Here is a 17,981-nt window from a genome sequence, read left to right as displayed (position 1 = left end):
CTAATTGCACAGGTTATGTAACCTCAGCACCAACGTGGGGTTCTGACCCTGGAAAAATAACAGTAACCTCATAACAGGTAGTGTTGGTTTTTAATTTTAAAGCATTTCTGATTTCCATTTGGATTTATTGTGACACTTGGGGGAAAAGGACCCAAAATTCAGGCCAGGGTTAGACTGAACAGGAGTCTGAACTGAGATGTTACGTAGGAGGGGAGCCGCTGACTAAAAACTCCTACTACCTAACCCTAAGTCCATTTAAAAAAAAAATGAGTAGGATTTATTAGTTTTAGTTTGGAAAAGGAACGGTCTGCAGAGGCCACTGTCACTGGGATTGTGAGGAAGATCATAAGAACTGTGCAAACTTCTCCGAAACTTGCTGTGATGCAGCTGTTCTCAACGAGTAGCATCTTCGTCAACTCTCGCGCTGTCTTCATTTGTGAAATGCGGTGTTTTAGACAAGCACGGAATGACAGCAGCTGAATGGGGAAATCTGACGTTATGTCATCTCTGTAGATGTCCACCAGTTAGCTTGCTTGCAGAAACAGTTCGTCGTTTGTGGCGGTGCACAGTGTCACGGGCTGTATGGCTTTGAAATGTTCTGCTGTTAATCGCAAACCAGTGAATCGCTGGGTCAACTGAGAGATGACAATATCGAGACATGCATTAAACACATGCACTCGAAAGTAAGACTCGGCATCTGCAAGGCGTTCGTCTAGACACAGTTCATCAAAGTGCGCTTTCACCTTTCTCACCTTGCTTACCTTGCTTACTCCCCACTTCTCCAAGAGGCCCTGTGCTGCCTGTTTCGAATCTTCGAAGTGCTCGCGGTAAGCAGACAGTTCTGCGATAGCGATGTCCAAAAGCTGGACTGCTGTGGACAGGTCAGTTTCTTTTGACTGCAAAAGCTTAGACACGGGCCCCTAGGCGGTCGTGGGCCCGTAAGCAACTGCCCCTTCTGCTTACTGATAGTTACGCCACTGAGTGGTGTTCATTATTTACCTTTATATAGTTCCAAAAGCTGGAATGTTTTAGAGTAAAGCACATAAAATGTTTAAACTTACACATACTCTACAAAGATATTCATCATTGTGGGAGAATCCTGATGTATGCATTGGGAAGAAACCAGTGTATTGGAAACAGTGGCATGTCAGAGGTTTAAGCACCATTAATAATCTATTTGAAGATGGAGTGTTTTTGCCATATGATAAGCTGTTGCAGAAATTGTGGTAAATATGTGAGAGAGGCAAGGGGTAAACTTACACAATATAATGTATTACATAAATACTATTACACACCATCCAGACTGTACAGGATGAAACTAGTGGGTGATGACTTGTGTTTGAAATGTAAGGAGGAAATTGGTATCTTCGTTCATTGTATGTGGGAATGTGTCTTGATTAGACCTTTCTGGACTCTGATTCTAAATATGGGGAGTAACTGGCTTGTAGCAGAGATTCCCCTCAGTCCAGCGCTCTGTCTACTGTGGAACAAGTCTCAATTACCCAATATAACCAAATGTCATTTTTCAGGAATCTCAGTGGGTACAACAACAGCTTGTCGAGTCATCTTAAGACATTTGAAGGCATCAGAAAATCCATATGTGAAAGAATCGGTGTGTGCAATGACAGAAACTGCATCCTATGAATGTATGCTTAGTAGATTTAGTGGTGACAGGGAGGAGGGGGTGACCCCCTGGGGCAGGTTTTTGAAATATATATTTTTTTCAATTAAAAAATTAAAAAATATAATATTATTAGGATTAAATTTGGATTTTAATTTTAAGGAAAAAAAATATTTAAAACACTTACAATAGTTTAAAAAAATGAACATTTAAAAGCAGAACTTTAAACTGTGGTTGAAAAGTCAATCCGAAAGAAAAACAGGGAGGGGAGGGGAGGAGCGGGTATAAAAGGAGTGGCGCGAGGGAGAAGCGCATTCTGCTCTCAACTTTTGAACAGCCAACTGCTCTCATACTGCAAAGTCAAAGTCAGCCAGCCATTTTTAAACTTTTGGTAGAAAGGATTTAAATTTTGTTTCCCCTTCCCCTTAAGACTAGTTTCTTAATTAAAAAAGTTGGCTTTGGTTATTATGACTGAAAAAAGGATTTATTTTAAAATATCATTAAAAATTTTAAATTTAATCAAAATTCAAATAATGTAGTATCATTTATTAGGATTTAATTGGATATTTAATTAAAGAAAAGCAAAACATAAAAACATTCATAGTTGTTTAAAAACACCAACTTCGAAAAGCACTATTCACTTGATGAAGGAATACAGGGAAGGGAGGAGAGAGTATAAAAGGAGTGGAAGGAGGTAGAGAGCTTATTATCCTTCCAAATCAACATATCTCTGTTTGTATTGCCAAACAGCTTTGTTTTATTGCTTTTTTTGTGTTCAAAGGTGCCTGAAGAAGACCCTCAAGGGTCGTAACGTTGCCTGAGCACACGTTTGTTTGGGTTTTTCATTTATTGATTTATTAATATAAAATAAATGAAAAATTAAATTTTTTTAAAATGATTAATTTCATTTATTTTCATTCAAAACATATATTCAAAGCTTATAACAATAACTTTATAAAGCACTTATTACTAAATAAAGGCCACATCAACATAATTAAATAAAAAAAAGGCTACATTACAATAAATAAGTAAAACATCCAACACGGTGCATTATGGGAAGAGGCGCCAGCCAAATGAGTGTTTCCCTACTAATATGGACTTTCTTTAGACAGCACTTCTTTAGACTATGTAAAAGATTCCAGTGAGGGATTTGATGAGTACAAGTGTTCAAAAAATCACTGTGGTCTTCAGGCTGCAGCAATTCGTTTAACTGCCGATTAGGTTATGGAATGTCAGCTATGGAAAGACACAACAGCTCTTGACAGCATCATTTGGCACTTCAGCAATCTGTCATTGCTAATAGGTTGCAAGGAAGTGAGCCAACACTTGAGACAAGAGTAATGCCCAGATAGACAAAGATTTTCAGTGTTTAGAGAAGAGGTCTGTGTGATTAATCTGGTCTTTCTTTGTCCATTACTGTGCATGACATACAGCTTAACATTTTAATATTAAGTCATCATTATTGTAACGCATATTATGTGAGAGAGGAAGTCTGCTCGTGCTGATATTTTGCTGAAACAAAAGTAAACACTAAAAACAAAGTGTTGCATCACTTCCTGTAACCTTGTTTGTGTTTGTGGAACTTGCCTTTCTGGGATTATGAAATAACACTTCATTTCTTCTGATAAGTGCCAATGTTGCACCATGAGCCCCATTACACACCATTTGTTTTATTCTAGCACCCATTCATATTAATCTTTGGTGTTTTGACACCTTTTCACTTTTCATAGCGGTGTGTCTGCTTCTCTACCTTAGCATAGCTATCCGCTCTCTCAGATATGTGTCAAATATTTAGTTACTCCTCTGCCTCCTTTAACGACCATGGTACATTTAACAAATATAGCCTTTTAGTAATTTTTGGAGGCAAGGTTTTCCCAATTTGAATCTCAGCTATGCATTGTTGAAAACTACCCGATAGCTAGCCAGGTCTCTTTAGCTGGTGTGAAGCCACCTAGCGGAGTTAAACCTGTTAGCTCTTCCAGGCTGGCTAGATGACGGTCAGTAAGAGGAGCCATAGGGTTGTGCTCAGACCTTCTCACCGTCTTATTCACACCCTTGATCTTATGCTGACTTATGGCATTGAGAGTGAACAGTTAAAATTATTTCCTCATAACTCAGTTACATTCGACTATTTTTCAATCACCTTTGAATTTACATTACTTGACTATACAGCTTCTGAGGAAAAATATGTACAAACAGGAAGGTGTCTATCAGAGAATGCTGTAACAGGATTTAAACAATTCATTCCAGAATCTAGTTACTCTTTTACACTTAAAAATAAGAGACTGAATAGTTTTTTCTCTTTCCATCTTTCCTTCACAAAGCGATGGATGGTTCAAAGCAATGTTGGTTTTCGTGTTCTGCCCAAGGACACGTCAACGTGTGGTTAGGGGAAACTAAGAGTCAAACCGCTGACCTTCCAGTCATATCGAAACACACTGAAATCAATAATGCATCACATGTTCTTTTATTGAATGTAGCTAAAGAAGCACTAACCACATTTTAAGAAAAATGTTTCAATACATCCAGAAATTAAGAATTTCATTACGTAAAAATAGCAGATATGAAATGCATACATTTAGAGTTCTTATGGCTGGCAATGCTCAGGTTTAAAAAAAAAAAAACAACAAACAAACAAAAAGACCTTTTCTGGCCATTTTAAAAGGATAGCCTATATAAAGTTCAAGTAATCCTTTACTTAGTTTTAGTATAGTAATAATCCAGTCAGTTGTAGTTTTACCAATATTTGATTTTCCTCATCTTCCCACAACGTACCTTCAATGAAAGTTGATATTGTTAACTTAACCAAGCTCAAACTCTAGCAATATATTTCTGCATACATCCGTTGGTGGACTCATTAATTTCATGCTTCACATAAAACCTCTACTTTTTCTTATTCCCAAAGCTGCATTGAAGAGAAACAAAATCTAACTATTCTGTGGCTGTTAAAAATATTTGGGTTATACTTTCCTGATGTTCCATCAGAAATTCACAAATCAAAATATGGAAACGTTCAAAAAAAAGTAAATTTTATCCTTATTTATGAGTCATCGGCTTAGCATGAGCATTCATATATTACAGTATATACACTGTACAAACTGTGGCAGGTACATGCAAACAAAAATGTTCTTCTCCTTGTTGTCATAGTAACTTGAGTAATATGCATCTGAATCAATGTTCTTGAATTCTGCATCTTTATGGGTGCAGCAGATGTAAAGTGATCACTCAATCCGAACTCAGGTAGGTATTCATTGTTTCTCAGTCAGTAACCAAGGAAAATAGTTGTCCACCTTGGATCTGTAAAAATTGGCTTTGTTCTTAGACATTATGAATGAAATAAGTCTCAGTACTTTTCCATGATGACCTAAAGTGATCCAGGAGTAGAAAGACAAAACAATTGGGAAAGCCTGGGAAAGCAAGGGCAGATTCACACAGACACATTGTTTGGCTGATCCAGAGAATATGACGAAGCATGTTGAACCTACTCATGTCCAATCATACTCGGTCGAGTGTGAGTCCAACCTATGAGGCTATAAATGCAAATGATAAACCGGAAATCGAGGCTCAGTCTGACGGAATTCCTGCGGGAGCTCTGTTCCACTGAGCCCAGCGCTGAAATGCTTCATTTGTTGCCAGCAATAAAGACTTCATTTTCACTTGAATTACTCCGGTCCGTTCTTGAGCTTCCAATTATAGAATCGAATCTAACAGATCTAATCCAATAATAATATCACATGTTGAACTCGAAATAGCAGGTCAATAACTGCCTGCAAATACTTGCAACCTTTTAAGATAGTTACCAACTGTGTATCTTGAATTTAGTTTATTAAAGTTTACATAATGCAGACAGATTTTCAATAAAAAAATATATAATCTCATCTAATTTTAGCTATTAATTTTGGAAAAAAAACAAAAAACACTATGTTATGGGTTGTCTGATGGGATGATATGAACAATTTCACTGAAAAAACTTACTTAAACAGGCAACACTGGAATACATGTCCCAGAATAAAAACAAATGATACGTGGCATTTTCAATAATTCTTCACATATGTGTGCTATTTGTTATATCAAACTTGGAAATCCGCTTGGTAACAGATCAGTTCAGGTATGCCATGACTTGCTTTGCCTTCCGCCCAACAGCTGCTTTTTTTAGTTCACTGAGAGCAAAGGTTATGAGGCCTCAGCAATGCAGGCACATCAGCAACTCTGGGAAACAACGAGGCAGAAAAAAATATCAAATCAAAGACTTAATGTCCAGTGAGAATGAGATGAGACAAGGAAATCAAACAGGAAGGGTTATTCCTATGTGTTCCCTTACAAACTTAAAAGTTGAGAAGCTCAAAACGCTAGGAGAAGTCCAGTGGACGGATCATCATAGCTGTGGCTCGGAGTGAGTAGCTGGGACCCTTAAAGTAGTGCCATTTGATCCCATTCAACTTCCCAATGTGTTGACCTTGGGCAAAGTACATCCCATTAAGGTTTGATGGACCACAAGCATCAAACCACCAACCTGGTGGATAAGGAAAATAGAAATAAAGAATTTTTGGTACAAATCATACAGAGCAGAATGACAGAGTGCAGTTGAAGCTTAAATATTCCTGTTCTCTGGTAAAGGTTTAGAGCTTCCCATGGCCTCCCCCACTAAGCCTTGGCATAAGTTCAGACACCATTTCCCTGCTATCTGCTCAATGTGTTAGGGTGAGTGGGTTCATTGGCATGACAATACCTGTTGTTGAACACTTTATGTACCTTCTATTTAAAGCAGAGTGCATGTTTGAGCTTCATCAAGATATCAGGTTGGTAAATGGCATGAGAAACTTTCTCTTCTCACAAAGTGACACATTTCATGATTTCCCTGAACAATACTTCATTGTTCAAAAGGTGTTCTCAGAGTTATGGGCTAACTTATTCTGAATTAAAGTGAATGCTGATAATTTACTTGCTAATCCAAAGGGGCTTATATTGTTTGGCTTACCATACATAGTTATCTGTCTAGCTATACTTCTACACACTTCCTTAGGTCAGCATCAATTAAACATTATGAACCATAAATTTTAAAACAAACTTGCCCCAAATATGTGCCATGAACCATTTTGTATCACTCCGTTTCCTTACATTGAAAGTTTTGGAAATTCTATTTTAGAGAGCAGAGATCGTTCAAGTCTTTAATTTAAAAACCACAAAATCTTTCACGAGGAAGCAGATGTGGTTGAATGGAACAGTGTATACTGCGTTTTAAACCATGGGTCTTTGTGTGCTGCCAGATCAAGACTGACAAACATCTTTTCAATAACAAAATTTTACTTTGGATTTAAATAACATTTGTTGGTCAGGATTAGGAATCTTCATAGTTAGGTCAAAATATATTCTCTTTACAATATGACCTTCAGCACAGTGGATCGTATTTTGCTGGTTGCCTTGGTTACATGTACATACAACATGCCTTTAACATCTAATATCACTTGTTTGGTGTTAGAAATATATAGTTTGGGATAAAATAAAAATATTTTTGCAACACAACCATACTGTAGAGGATGTCATTTTTAACATTAACATGAAGTTGCCCTTACAACCTCTAGAGGTCACATATTCTTTGAACATTATTATTGGCTGGATCTGACAGCATGAGCCAACGCCACATGGGAACATTTCGAGGAAGACAGTCTTCTCATTGAAAGTTTCAAAGGAATCATTAGACATTATCATCATTCTACTTACTTTTAACTACGACAATAACTCCCAGTCATTTTTTTTAAAGAATAGGAATCTTTTAAACAGTTTGGAGATGACCTAAAATACTTTCATAAATAAGAATAAGCCAATGTTTACAGGAGGATAAGGCAGACCATATAATAGGTCGTGGTGTGTGGGTGATATAATGTTTGTGATGAAGCTCATCGGTCTGTGGTAGATTGTCTCCAGTGCATGTAAGCATTGTAAAGATGTATGCATATAAATAACATCACCAAAAATCAACTATACACATGAAAAAAAATAGTATGAAGTAGATTCCTTAGTAATTGTACTGCGACACTGGCTCAGTCTCAGAGTCCCTGAAGATTATGGAGTTTTGATGTTTCAGTTGAAAAAATCATGAGTTTTATTGACGTTCAAAACAATTTTTAAATTACACAAACTTTGTTGGACAATATTGAAATATTGATTCAGCTGAGAGCCTGATTGGAAGTAGATGCAGAACATCACAGTATCATCAGCATTAAAATGGAATTTGTCATTTAATAGCTGTTGTAGGAAGATGGCCGCTCCTTCTGGTTGTGATGGAGGTTTCTTCCTGTTAAAAGCAAGTTTTTTCTCTCCACAGTCGCTTCCTGCACGCTCAGGATGGGGCATTGGATCGAAGAGAGGTTTCTGTGCAATCTGTTAGTTTCCTTAGCTAGGAAATTGCTTTTGAATTGGCTCTGTATTTATGAATTTGACTTATTTTCAATTAAATTAACTGGATTTGATTGGATTATGATTACAATAAACTGGACTGTTATTGACTTGAATTACACTGCATCATTGAAGTGCTCTGAGATGACTTTTGTTGTGATTTGGCACTTAATAGATAAACTGAATTGAATATATGGATGCTGTAGTGATTTGTGTTCATTGGCAATAGTTTGTCATGATCTGCTCTGAAACATACAGAAAATGTGAACTTGCTATCCATTGATAAACTGCAGACTACATGGCTGCAATTACACACAAACATCTAGTTTGCACATCTGCAATTTCTGTGATTATATAACCAGTATTTTGTCTGTTTCATGATGTCTGTTTCGTTTCATTTCTCTCTTTTTATTCAATTCCATTTGTTTGTTTTTCCTTTAATTGTTTACATATCTTTTATATTGTACGCTGTCGCAACACAATAATTTCCCAAATTGGGATGAATAAAGTATCTATCTATCTTAAAGACCTAGAAAAATATTGTTAATGACAGATTTGTTTTAAAGCAATACAATATAACTTCTCAAAAAGCCCACTATGGAGCTCCCCCTACAGGCTTGGAGGTAATGTACGGTTACACTGTCATAAATACAACACCCTTTCACTTTCACGTTTGTTGACGAACCGGCGAGGAGTCAGAAGGTGCAAGCTATGTCGACCGAGAAGGTAAGAGTAATCAAATGTACCTGGGAGCGTGAGAGGTCTATTTGTTTTTGCGGTAGGTGTGCCAGAAAGCAAGTCGAAGTACTTCCGCTCAGCTCCCGGGCCGCTCCAGCAAAGTTACATAGCACAGTTTTTCCAACTCAGACCCCCGAAGGGCATAGGAGACAGGCCAATCTTAATATTAAAACTCATTCTAGCCGCACAATTTTTTTCAAGCTGTTATTTTAAGGTAGAAATGTTACATAGTATTGCTTTAATGATATTGGGATACTTTTTCCCCTCATGCAGTACAGTCACAGCTGCTGAGTGTTCTAGTGCTGGTAAAAAATAGAAATGTGTGTACCATCCAAGATATTTTTGGCATGGCCTGTTGTGATTGGCACTTGTTAATGTATCAGATAAGTGTTTTCCTATTGTTTATTAATGACGTTTAGAAAAAATCAAATAAAAATTCCAGCTTTACCCTTCTAAGAGCAAAGAATAAATTAAATGATTGACAATGTATGGTACAGGTGAGACTGTTCTCGGTTCACACCAGCCCCTGAATCAGGACTCCAACAACAACAGAGGTGACGTCAAGGTTGCTGGAGTCCAATTCAGTAGGAGAGTCATTTAATAACCAGGACATTTAGTGCAGTGCCTATGGATTTTTTGGATGTGATTGTTTCCAAGTATGTCAAACAACTGTGAAGGGATACAGAATGTCACCTAAATATAAAGGCTGATATTTAAGTGGCCAAACTTGTCCCCTGAATGATTTGCAAGAGGAGGACAATGACCAGAAATATGTGGGAAGATTACCGGTTAGAAAATTAAAATTAAAAAAAGGGGATACAAAAAAAGCTGAAAATATGGTTCTACCACTCACAGCAGATGGGTTGAATGAATAATCATCAAGCTTAACCCATGTCCTGCTACTATTTGTAAGATACCATCTGAATGTAGGAATATGTCTGGATAACTAATTTTATATATAAATACTTGCAGCTTGCTTCTAAAAATGGAAATGCTGAGAATCTGTGCTGGTTCAGCAGTTGCTGATGTTATTGTTATTTCTGAGATAATGAATTTAATATTTAATGTTCAGACTGTAAAAGGAAAGGGATATATGTTGAATCTAGTGCCGCCTTACAAGTGCTGCTCTGTAAATCACTTTTCAGCCGTTGTTGGATGCCACTGCCGAGACTTTAACATCATTAGAGCAGCTTTAATCTCAATTAGATTTAAAGGAAATCATCCTGGTGGGACATTTGATTGGGATTGGCTTTTACCTGTGTATAATGATGCTAAAGTACATGGTCTATCTTTCAAAATTACTAATAATTACTAATTGTTGTCAAGCAGAAGAGATTATTATTAATTATTTTTTTTAAAGCAAAGATTGGGCAAAACCAGAAATTGGTTGTATGATTTGACTGAATAAAAAAAAAAACTTTTTTTTTTACAGAAAGAACTCTGGTTTATTCCTTTTTCCTGAATAAACTGTATTGCACAGGATTTTTCACCCTCCCCTGTGTCTCCAGCAACTTTAGCTAACACTATTGCTGTAATGAGGCATTTTGATCAATGTTTGTGAAAAAGTCAAACTGGACCTGACCTGGATATTTTTTTACACAACAGGAACTACTCTTTACGTTCTATGTCAACAATGTGGACCTCAATATTACAGACACATCATTACATCTTTATGCTGATGACACAGTTATATTCTTGCGAACATATAGTCTAGTCTAGTTTCCTGTGCTTTGACTTTGTACTTTTTATTTAAACATCAGTTATAAACAAACAATTCATCAAATTGTATCTTTTAATCAGGTCTCTGGAGAGTGAGACTGTCTGAATAAGATTGCCTGTATAAATAAAGGTTTTATAAAAATCAAACAGCTCTGCCGGAAGAAATGTGTTTTCTTTCACTCCACTTTATGACTTATCTTCAAATGTCAAAATCAATTTTCAAAGTCAAATCTAAAAGATACTACACACATAGTTTAAGTATATAATAATAATTGCTTGATGTACATGAATGCGTAAAAGATAAACACATTGTAGAGTGATTTGTAGATTCAGAAACAAGTTTAAAAGGTGTTATGGGAATGTAGACCATTTGTCTTAAGGACCTTTGATGTAGTTCTCACAATTTACTGTTAACTGCATGATAATTTAGAAAGTACATGGGTCAGATCTGGAAAACACTTCTGATGTGCTCTCTAAAAACAACACAACCACTTGGAGGACAAAGTTGCTCACCAACTGGTGGTTAACTGACATATGCAGCAGCTAAAGAGACGTTTCCTTCTTTAAACGCACAAGGTACAAATTCCATTTAATTCTACCAGGAAACTTCAAACATAATTATCTAGAAGTGTCCATGTTGCTTTGTGTTTGTTTGGCATGTAAATAAGCAATTATTTGATTACTTGTGAGGTAATATTGTTGTAACTGTGCATATTTTAACTTACCACCAGTTAACATGAGTGAGCACTTGCACATGCAGTTGTCATTGTCCATGTCCTTGGTGCTAAAGTCTGCTCCATGGATCACCAGACTGCTCTGTCTGCCTGCAGTCCCACTGTGGCTTTTCAGGAACAACCTGAAAGACATCAGGAGTCAGAAAAGGTAGAGGACAGGACATGAAAACATAAGAGCGAGAAGGGGAGAGAGAACTATGGCAATGTAGGAATAAAATGAATACAGGAAGCAAAGAAACAGGCTGAGAAATAAAATAAAAACTTTTTGTTTTTGTGACTGAATTCATAGAGTGCACCTGAAACAACACTGATAACACTGTAAGGAGATTACACAATAAATAAGAGAATGTTAAAGACAGGAACCATAAGAGAGCAGCACAGTGTGAGGACTGTCTGGGAAGTACAGAGCCTGAAAATAATACTGACCTCTAAAAGTGGCAAAAAGCAAAATAACAAAGCAAGAATCTAACACATCAGTATTAAGTAGTAATACTAAATACTGATTTTTATTTCATTGTCTTAATAATCCCATTTAGTGGTAGCCATGTTTAGCAGTCCATCACAACCATGCAGTGCTGGAGGATTTTACTGATGAGACTTTGAGAAGAGTATTAAAAGATTGTTCATATTTTCTCCACAATAGCTGCCTCATTCGCTGCTTTAGACCTTCAAAGGCTGCTCAAGAAAACAGCAAATATACCACAACCTATCTGAATAGCTGTGTATCCCTTCTGAAATTCCACTAAACCTCATGAGAAGAATGTACATTCCACCTCTGTGCATATATACAGTTTAAGTTAAGCAATTCCCCTAAGTTTAATGGGTCATTTGTTTTAACACACCATTTGGACTATTCTTCATTTGTTTGGGGTTTTTTTGTCATGAAACCATAGCAAATCAGAAGGATATCATATTTTAAAAGCACATTATAGTCATGCAATAACTCTGGGAAATGGGACAATAAAGAATCTGAGCCCAATTTAAAAAAAAAAAAAATGAAATATAATGACAATACACAATGTAAGCAACTGAAGTTAGTGAATATATAACAATACAAAACAGTATTGTTGTTGTTTATGCATTTGGCAGACGGTTTTATCCAAAGCGACTTACAGGTAGGGTAAGGGGGTCTTGCCTAAGGACCCCTACTGGAGGTTGTACCCAGGTCACCTACACGAAAGGGAGCAATCTTACCACTACACCATCCAGTCCCTGCTATTGAAAACAGTAAGTTACAATAATCAAAATCAAATAAATTTAACAGACCACTGCTGCCTTCAGTTCACTCAGCTTTTCAACATCCTTCTTCAGACGTTGGTATTTTTCAAGCTTCTCATGTGCTTTCTTCTCCGTTTTTCTGTCACTTGAATTGCTACATCTATCACCCCAGCATCTATTGCTCTTGAGCTGCCATGATTAGTACCTCTGTACCGTCTAGAACTAGCCTTTTCTATCCACCAATAGGACTTCAGAATCACAATTTGTTTTATTGCCATTGTTAGTGAACAGTGTTCACTGACTAGGAATTTGCTGCGGCGTAAGGTGCAAACATTGAAGATAGGATATAATGATAAAAATAAAGAATAAAAATATATGAATATAAAATGTACAAGGTGTGTACAACAATACACAGTATACAGAGCAACAACAGTGCAGCTTCAGTAGTGCAATTTTAATGATGGTAAAGTGACTGGGGCAGGTTATGAGGTGATTATGAAGTGTTCATAAGTCCAACTGCAAGGGGGAAAAAACTGTTGTGACGGGAGGTTCTAGTCCGAATGGACCGAAGCCTCCTGGTGCAAATAGTCCATGTGCAGGGTGAGAAGGGTCAGCTGTGATTGTTGTGGAGAAAAAGGAGTCGAATACGCGTCAGTCAGCCTTTCATTGGGGAAGTTTATATGAACAGCCGTCACAGCAAATTTGCATACAGGATGTTCACAAATCTCCACCGACCTCATTTTGTGACAACCTTTTATACGCAGTGGCCAGGCGCCTAGCTTTCGCCGTAATCATAAACAAGCTCATTCTAACCTTCAACAGTATTCATATGAACCGAACAACAAAGCACACGATGTAATTAGGCCATGTCATGACATTTCTCTCCCACATGATCCGACTTGCTCGCCCCATAGTCCTGGAGACGTGCAGGTCATGGATAGATGGGAGGCTGCAGCCGAGGCCATACCACACCGTGATGGAGGAGCAGAGGATGGACTCCATGATGGCCGTGTAGAACTGGGCCGGCAGCTTGGACTTCCTCAGCTGTCGCAGGAACTACATCCTCTGCTGGGCCTTCCTGGTGAGGGAGCTGATGGTCGGCTCCCACTTGAGGTCCCGGGTGATGGTGGTGCCGAGGAACCGGTGACAGTCCGCAGTGGTGATGGGGGTGTTCAATTGGCCTGTTTTAGCAGGTGTGCCTCCATTTAAAAATGCTAATTTTGGTGTAAAAACAACAAAACTCATATTTTACAGGAAATAATTAACTCAAGAGAAGTGGATGTTTTTGTTTTAAATAACAGCAGCTAGATCTCACAGTAGATAGGTAATGAATGCCGATTGTTCCTGTTAAAGTAACAGTAGTATGATTGCTACCCGTTCTAAAGCCTGGTTTATAGTCGGTAACGCAAGACGCAACGCAAGCCCTTGCGCGGTTGCAAGCCCCCCCTTGCGTGCTTGCGTGTGTCAACTCAATTTTCTAAACTTCACGCAAGACGCAAGCGCAAGCCACTGGCTGTGGTCGAAACCGCCTAATACTTGATCGATCTGACAGTATGCAGAGCGTTTACACACAGTGCACTTCACTCCTGCCCGAGCCGAAATCAGCCGGCCTGAAAAGCTGATTTCCCTTAAGCTATAGGCTAAACTCTGTAAATATGTAACTTTAGCAACATTTGAAACATTTTCAGGCGAGAAAGTAGTCGTTTAGACCCCCAAGGTGTTGAAAATCTGACAAAATACCGGCTATTTACAAGAAGAAGAAGAAGCATGAATCTATGGAAGAGAGACTTGCTGAAGAGGTCCTGGCGGTGAATTTGCTTTCATCATAGTAGGCTTGTCATTGAAAAAACCCGCTACTCCACCTACTGTCCTGGCGGTGAATCGCCACGCAGCACACGCAACCGCCGACAAAGCAAAATGAAGTATAAACGTCTCGAGCCATTAACATACGCGCAAGACGCAAGCGCAAGGGCAGTTAAAAGAAGTATAACTCAGCCTTAAAAGCAGCTCTGGTGAAGAACCCAACCAGAGGCTTGACTGTTTAGAAATGTTTGTGTAGCAGCTGTTTTACCCAGCTAAAACAGCCACTTTGAGACACAGGAGTGCAAGGTTTCTCACACTGATGACCAGGAGACGTAATCCACTGAAGTCCATTTATTTTGAACAAAACGCAAATTAACATGACAGGATTCCTTTGTCAGCAGGTAGAAAATCTGTCTGCTCCCAAACCTGTGTTCGATTCTAGGATCACTGGTGACATCACAGGTCTCTAAAAAAGGGAGTACCCATTCCACTCAGATTTCTTACAACCTGCAGCATTCTATTGGCTGTCACAGTTTGCTTGAATGTTTGTTTGAAAAACCAGTTTGCGTAACACATTTGATTAGACTGTGGAGGAAACCGTAACAATATTCCTATGCACGGAGGCCTTCACACTCTTCATCGGCATAATAAACCTCATTAAACAGAAGTGGTGGTGCGCCTTGGAGCTGTAAAATGCATCTTTTCTCCTCACACAGGAAAAATTAGGGTTTGTAAACGACAGTTGTGCATTGGAATGCATTTCATTTTAATGTTGTTCCTTCTATTGAGGCTGAAATTAACCTTCATCACTTCTGAATTGTGTGAGCAAACTAGATGACATTTATTGTTGAAATGCTTTCAGTGCATTCAAAGACAACTGTGGAGAAATGTAAAGAAAATGCTGAATACTAATCTTAATTTCCACCTAGATATTAAAAGAAAAACTAATCTTTTAACAACCTGTGTGAAGTTGGCACCCCATATGTTGAAAATATGAATAAAAGCATTTTGGTTCGTTTGTGCATTGTTTGTGCACGATTGTGCAGGCAAAATCAACGTTTGTGCACAAACCGTGTTGAAGATATTTAACTTTTAAGAGGTTGGTGACCTTAGGTCACTCAGCACCCCATCAACATCCAAATGACTCGAAAATGGTTGGAATCGTTTGTGCATCGTTTGTGCAGGCAAAATTAATGTTTGTGCACAAATAGTTTTTTTATAATTTAACTTTTAATTTTTTGAAAGTAGGTCACTCAGCACTATGTCTTGGCAGTCATTATTTACCAGAGGTGTAAAAATGTTGAATATTGTAGCACACTGTTGTGATTATATACCCCTATTTTGCACTATTGTGGCCATCAACATAAGTTAGCATTGGTCAACTGATCAAACATTAGTATTTATGCAATCACAAGGGTTGTCTTCATATTTTCAGAGTGGTAAAGCATGATTAAGTTTAATTTTGGTAAATAGTACCACTCCCTATTTTAAATGTCTAGCTGTATATCACCATGCATATACACCAATGTTCATTCTCCTTGTCTGCAAAGTAATAGCGTAAACTACAACACAAATAAAATGCAACATGCATGCACTTCATACTTAAATGGCACAATGAAAGAAAAATGCAACATGCATGCACTTCATACTTTACTGGCACAATGAAAGAAGTGCTTCATGTGTACTGTGCAAAAAATGATGGCCCGGGAAAATGGTGAAATGTATCAATTTGCTACAGGGTGGGAGGGCCTTGGGCAATAAGACTCAGTTTACCTTAAATACAAAAACCATTTCTGCAGCACCAGCCACGCATACAGCCATCTGGCCAAGGTAACTAATTTATATCTATACACTGTTAGATACTGCTATCTTAAATGCCTTGTATCTCTACATATTGATGATTGATTTAAAGACAACTACAAATCCAATTCCTAAAAGTTCGGGATACTTAGGCCTAAGATGTAAATATAATTTTGTGCAAAGATTTGTGTGAAAGACACATATCAGTGTTAAAACCAAAATTACAGTTTTGAGGGAAATACAGGGATTACAAGGAGTTTTATTTTAGTATTGCCAAGGAAAATCACAGAAAGTCATCATTGGCTCTCTGAAAAGTCCCTATATGATGTCATGACGGTCAAGGCAGTATGGGAATTCGCAGGCTACATGTTTTCAAGTGTCCATTTCAAACCTCTGCATTATGTGCATATAGTATTAACCATAGTTTGGTCATACATGAACCAAGTGTTCATTGTTGTCACAGTACCACAGTATTATAAACATTTCTCTATGGACATGCTGCCATTTCATAAACCCATACAAAGATTGTCATCAGAAAGAGGTCTTATATACCTGTGACATTATAAAGTCAATATTATTATGTAATAATTAAGTAATACACAATATTGCCAAAAGTATTCACTAACCTGCCTAGACTCACATATGAACTTACGTGCTATCCCATTCCTAAACCCAGGTGTCAAGTAACGAAGTACAAATACAAGTACAAATACTTTGTTACTGTACTTAAGTAGAAAGTCGTTACTTTGTACTTAAATGGAGTAATTATTTTTCATCATACTTTTTAATTCTTACTTTTTACATGGCCAATCATAATTTGAAAGGGTGGGATGTCCAGCACTGACAGGGATGCATGCATGTGTTTTGTGTCTTAGCTATTGTAAGCTTTTACTTACAAGCTATTGTATGCAAACTGCCAAAGGAATTGGACCAACAATCTATTTCAGCTCTTTCAGCAGTTTGATTTATGCTCAACTCCGTCAGAAGTTATAGTGTTCTTTCAGGAGTATTCATGTAAGCCTTTCTCACTCACACGGAAGGCTCACTGGTCTCAAGTCATAAACACACATTAAAAAACTGATGGCACATGTTATCAATACAGTACTACTGTACAATGTTGTTGAGTTGGAGAAAAATAGGATAATAATAATAATAATATCTTACGAAGCCATACATTCTATGAGTCACATGTCTCATCCATAGGCTACACTACTGTCCTCAATGACATTTTTTTCCATATTTTATTACTTTTACTTTTTACTTTAAAAGTAGCTTGGAAACTGTATACTTTTTTACTTTTACTTGGGTAAAAAGCTTCAGTAGATTCTTCTACTTGTGAATAAGTATTTCTAAACCCAAGTATCTATACTTGTTTGTACTTAAGTAGTAAATGTGAATACTTTTGACACCTCTCCCTAAACCATAGGGTTCAACATGATGTCGGTCCACCTTTTGCAGCTAGTACAGCTTCAGGATACCAAAACATTTTTGACAATTCCATGCTCCCAACCTTGTGAGAACAGTTTGGAATGGGCCTCTACCTCTTAAAAACACACTCCTCAACCTTGTGGATGGCCTTCCCAAAAGAGTTCAAGCTGTAATAGCTTTCAAAACTTTCAAAAACTTAAAAGTCAAAAAACATAAAAATGGTTTGTGCACAAATGTTAATTTTGCCTGCACAAACGTGCACAAACAATGCACAAACGATTCCAACCATTTTCAAGTCATTTGGATGTTAATGGGGTGCTGAGTGACCTAAGGTCACCAACCTCTTAAAAGTTAAATATCTTCAAGACGGTTTGTGCACAAACGTTGATTTTGCCTGCACAATCGTGCACAAACAATGCACAAACGAACCAAAATGCTTTTATTCATATTTTCAACATATGGGGTGCCAACTTTTTTGAGTGTGTTTGACCTTCTGGAGGAGCTGTGGACTTCTTGATTCATCC

At 37.6% G+C, this 17,981-nt stretch overlaps 1 protein-coding gene across 2 annotated transcripts in view; it reads right to left on the bottom strand.

The window, feature by feature from the left end:
* Positions 1-4,065: 4,065 nt before the first annotated feature.
* angpt1 (angiopoietin 1) overlaps positions 4,066-17,981 on the bottom strand; it is a 38,176-nt gene continuing 24,260 nt past the window's right edge. Inside the window, exons 8-10 of one of the 2 annotated variants that reach the window (XM_075450404.1) lie at positions 11,200-11,330; positions 5,943-6,134; positions 4,066-5,830 (exon numbers count right to left, since the gene is read on the bottom strand). In XM_075450404.1, coding sequence (XP_075306519.1) covers positions 5,971-6,134; positions 11,200-11,330 — 295 coding nt within the window. In that variant the 3' untranslated portion in view covers positions 4,066-5,830; positions 5,943-5,970. Of the gene's footprint in view, positions 6,135-11,199; positions 11,331-17,981 lie in introns of both variants that reach the window. The other variant, XM_075450403.1, reaches the window with a different exon arrangement.

This window comes from Odontesthes bonariensis, chromosome 18, assembly GCF_027942865.1.
Source record: "Odontesthes bonariensis isolate fOdoBon6 chromosome 18, fOdoBon6.hap1, whole genome shotgun sequence".
Classification (NCBI taxonomy): Eukaryota; Metazoa; Chordata; class Actinopteri; order Atheriniformes; family Atherinopsidae; genus Odontesthes; species Odontesthes bonariensis.
Note: the sequence above shows the minus strand (reverse complement) of the source record. Positions and strands in the feature narration are given on the sequence as shown.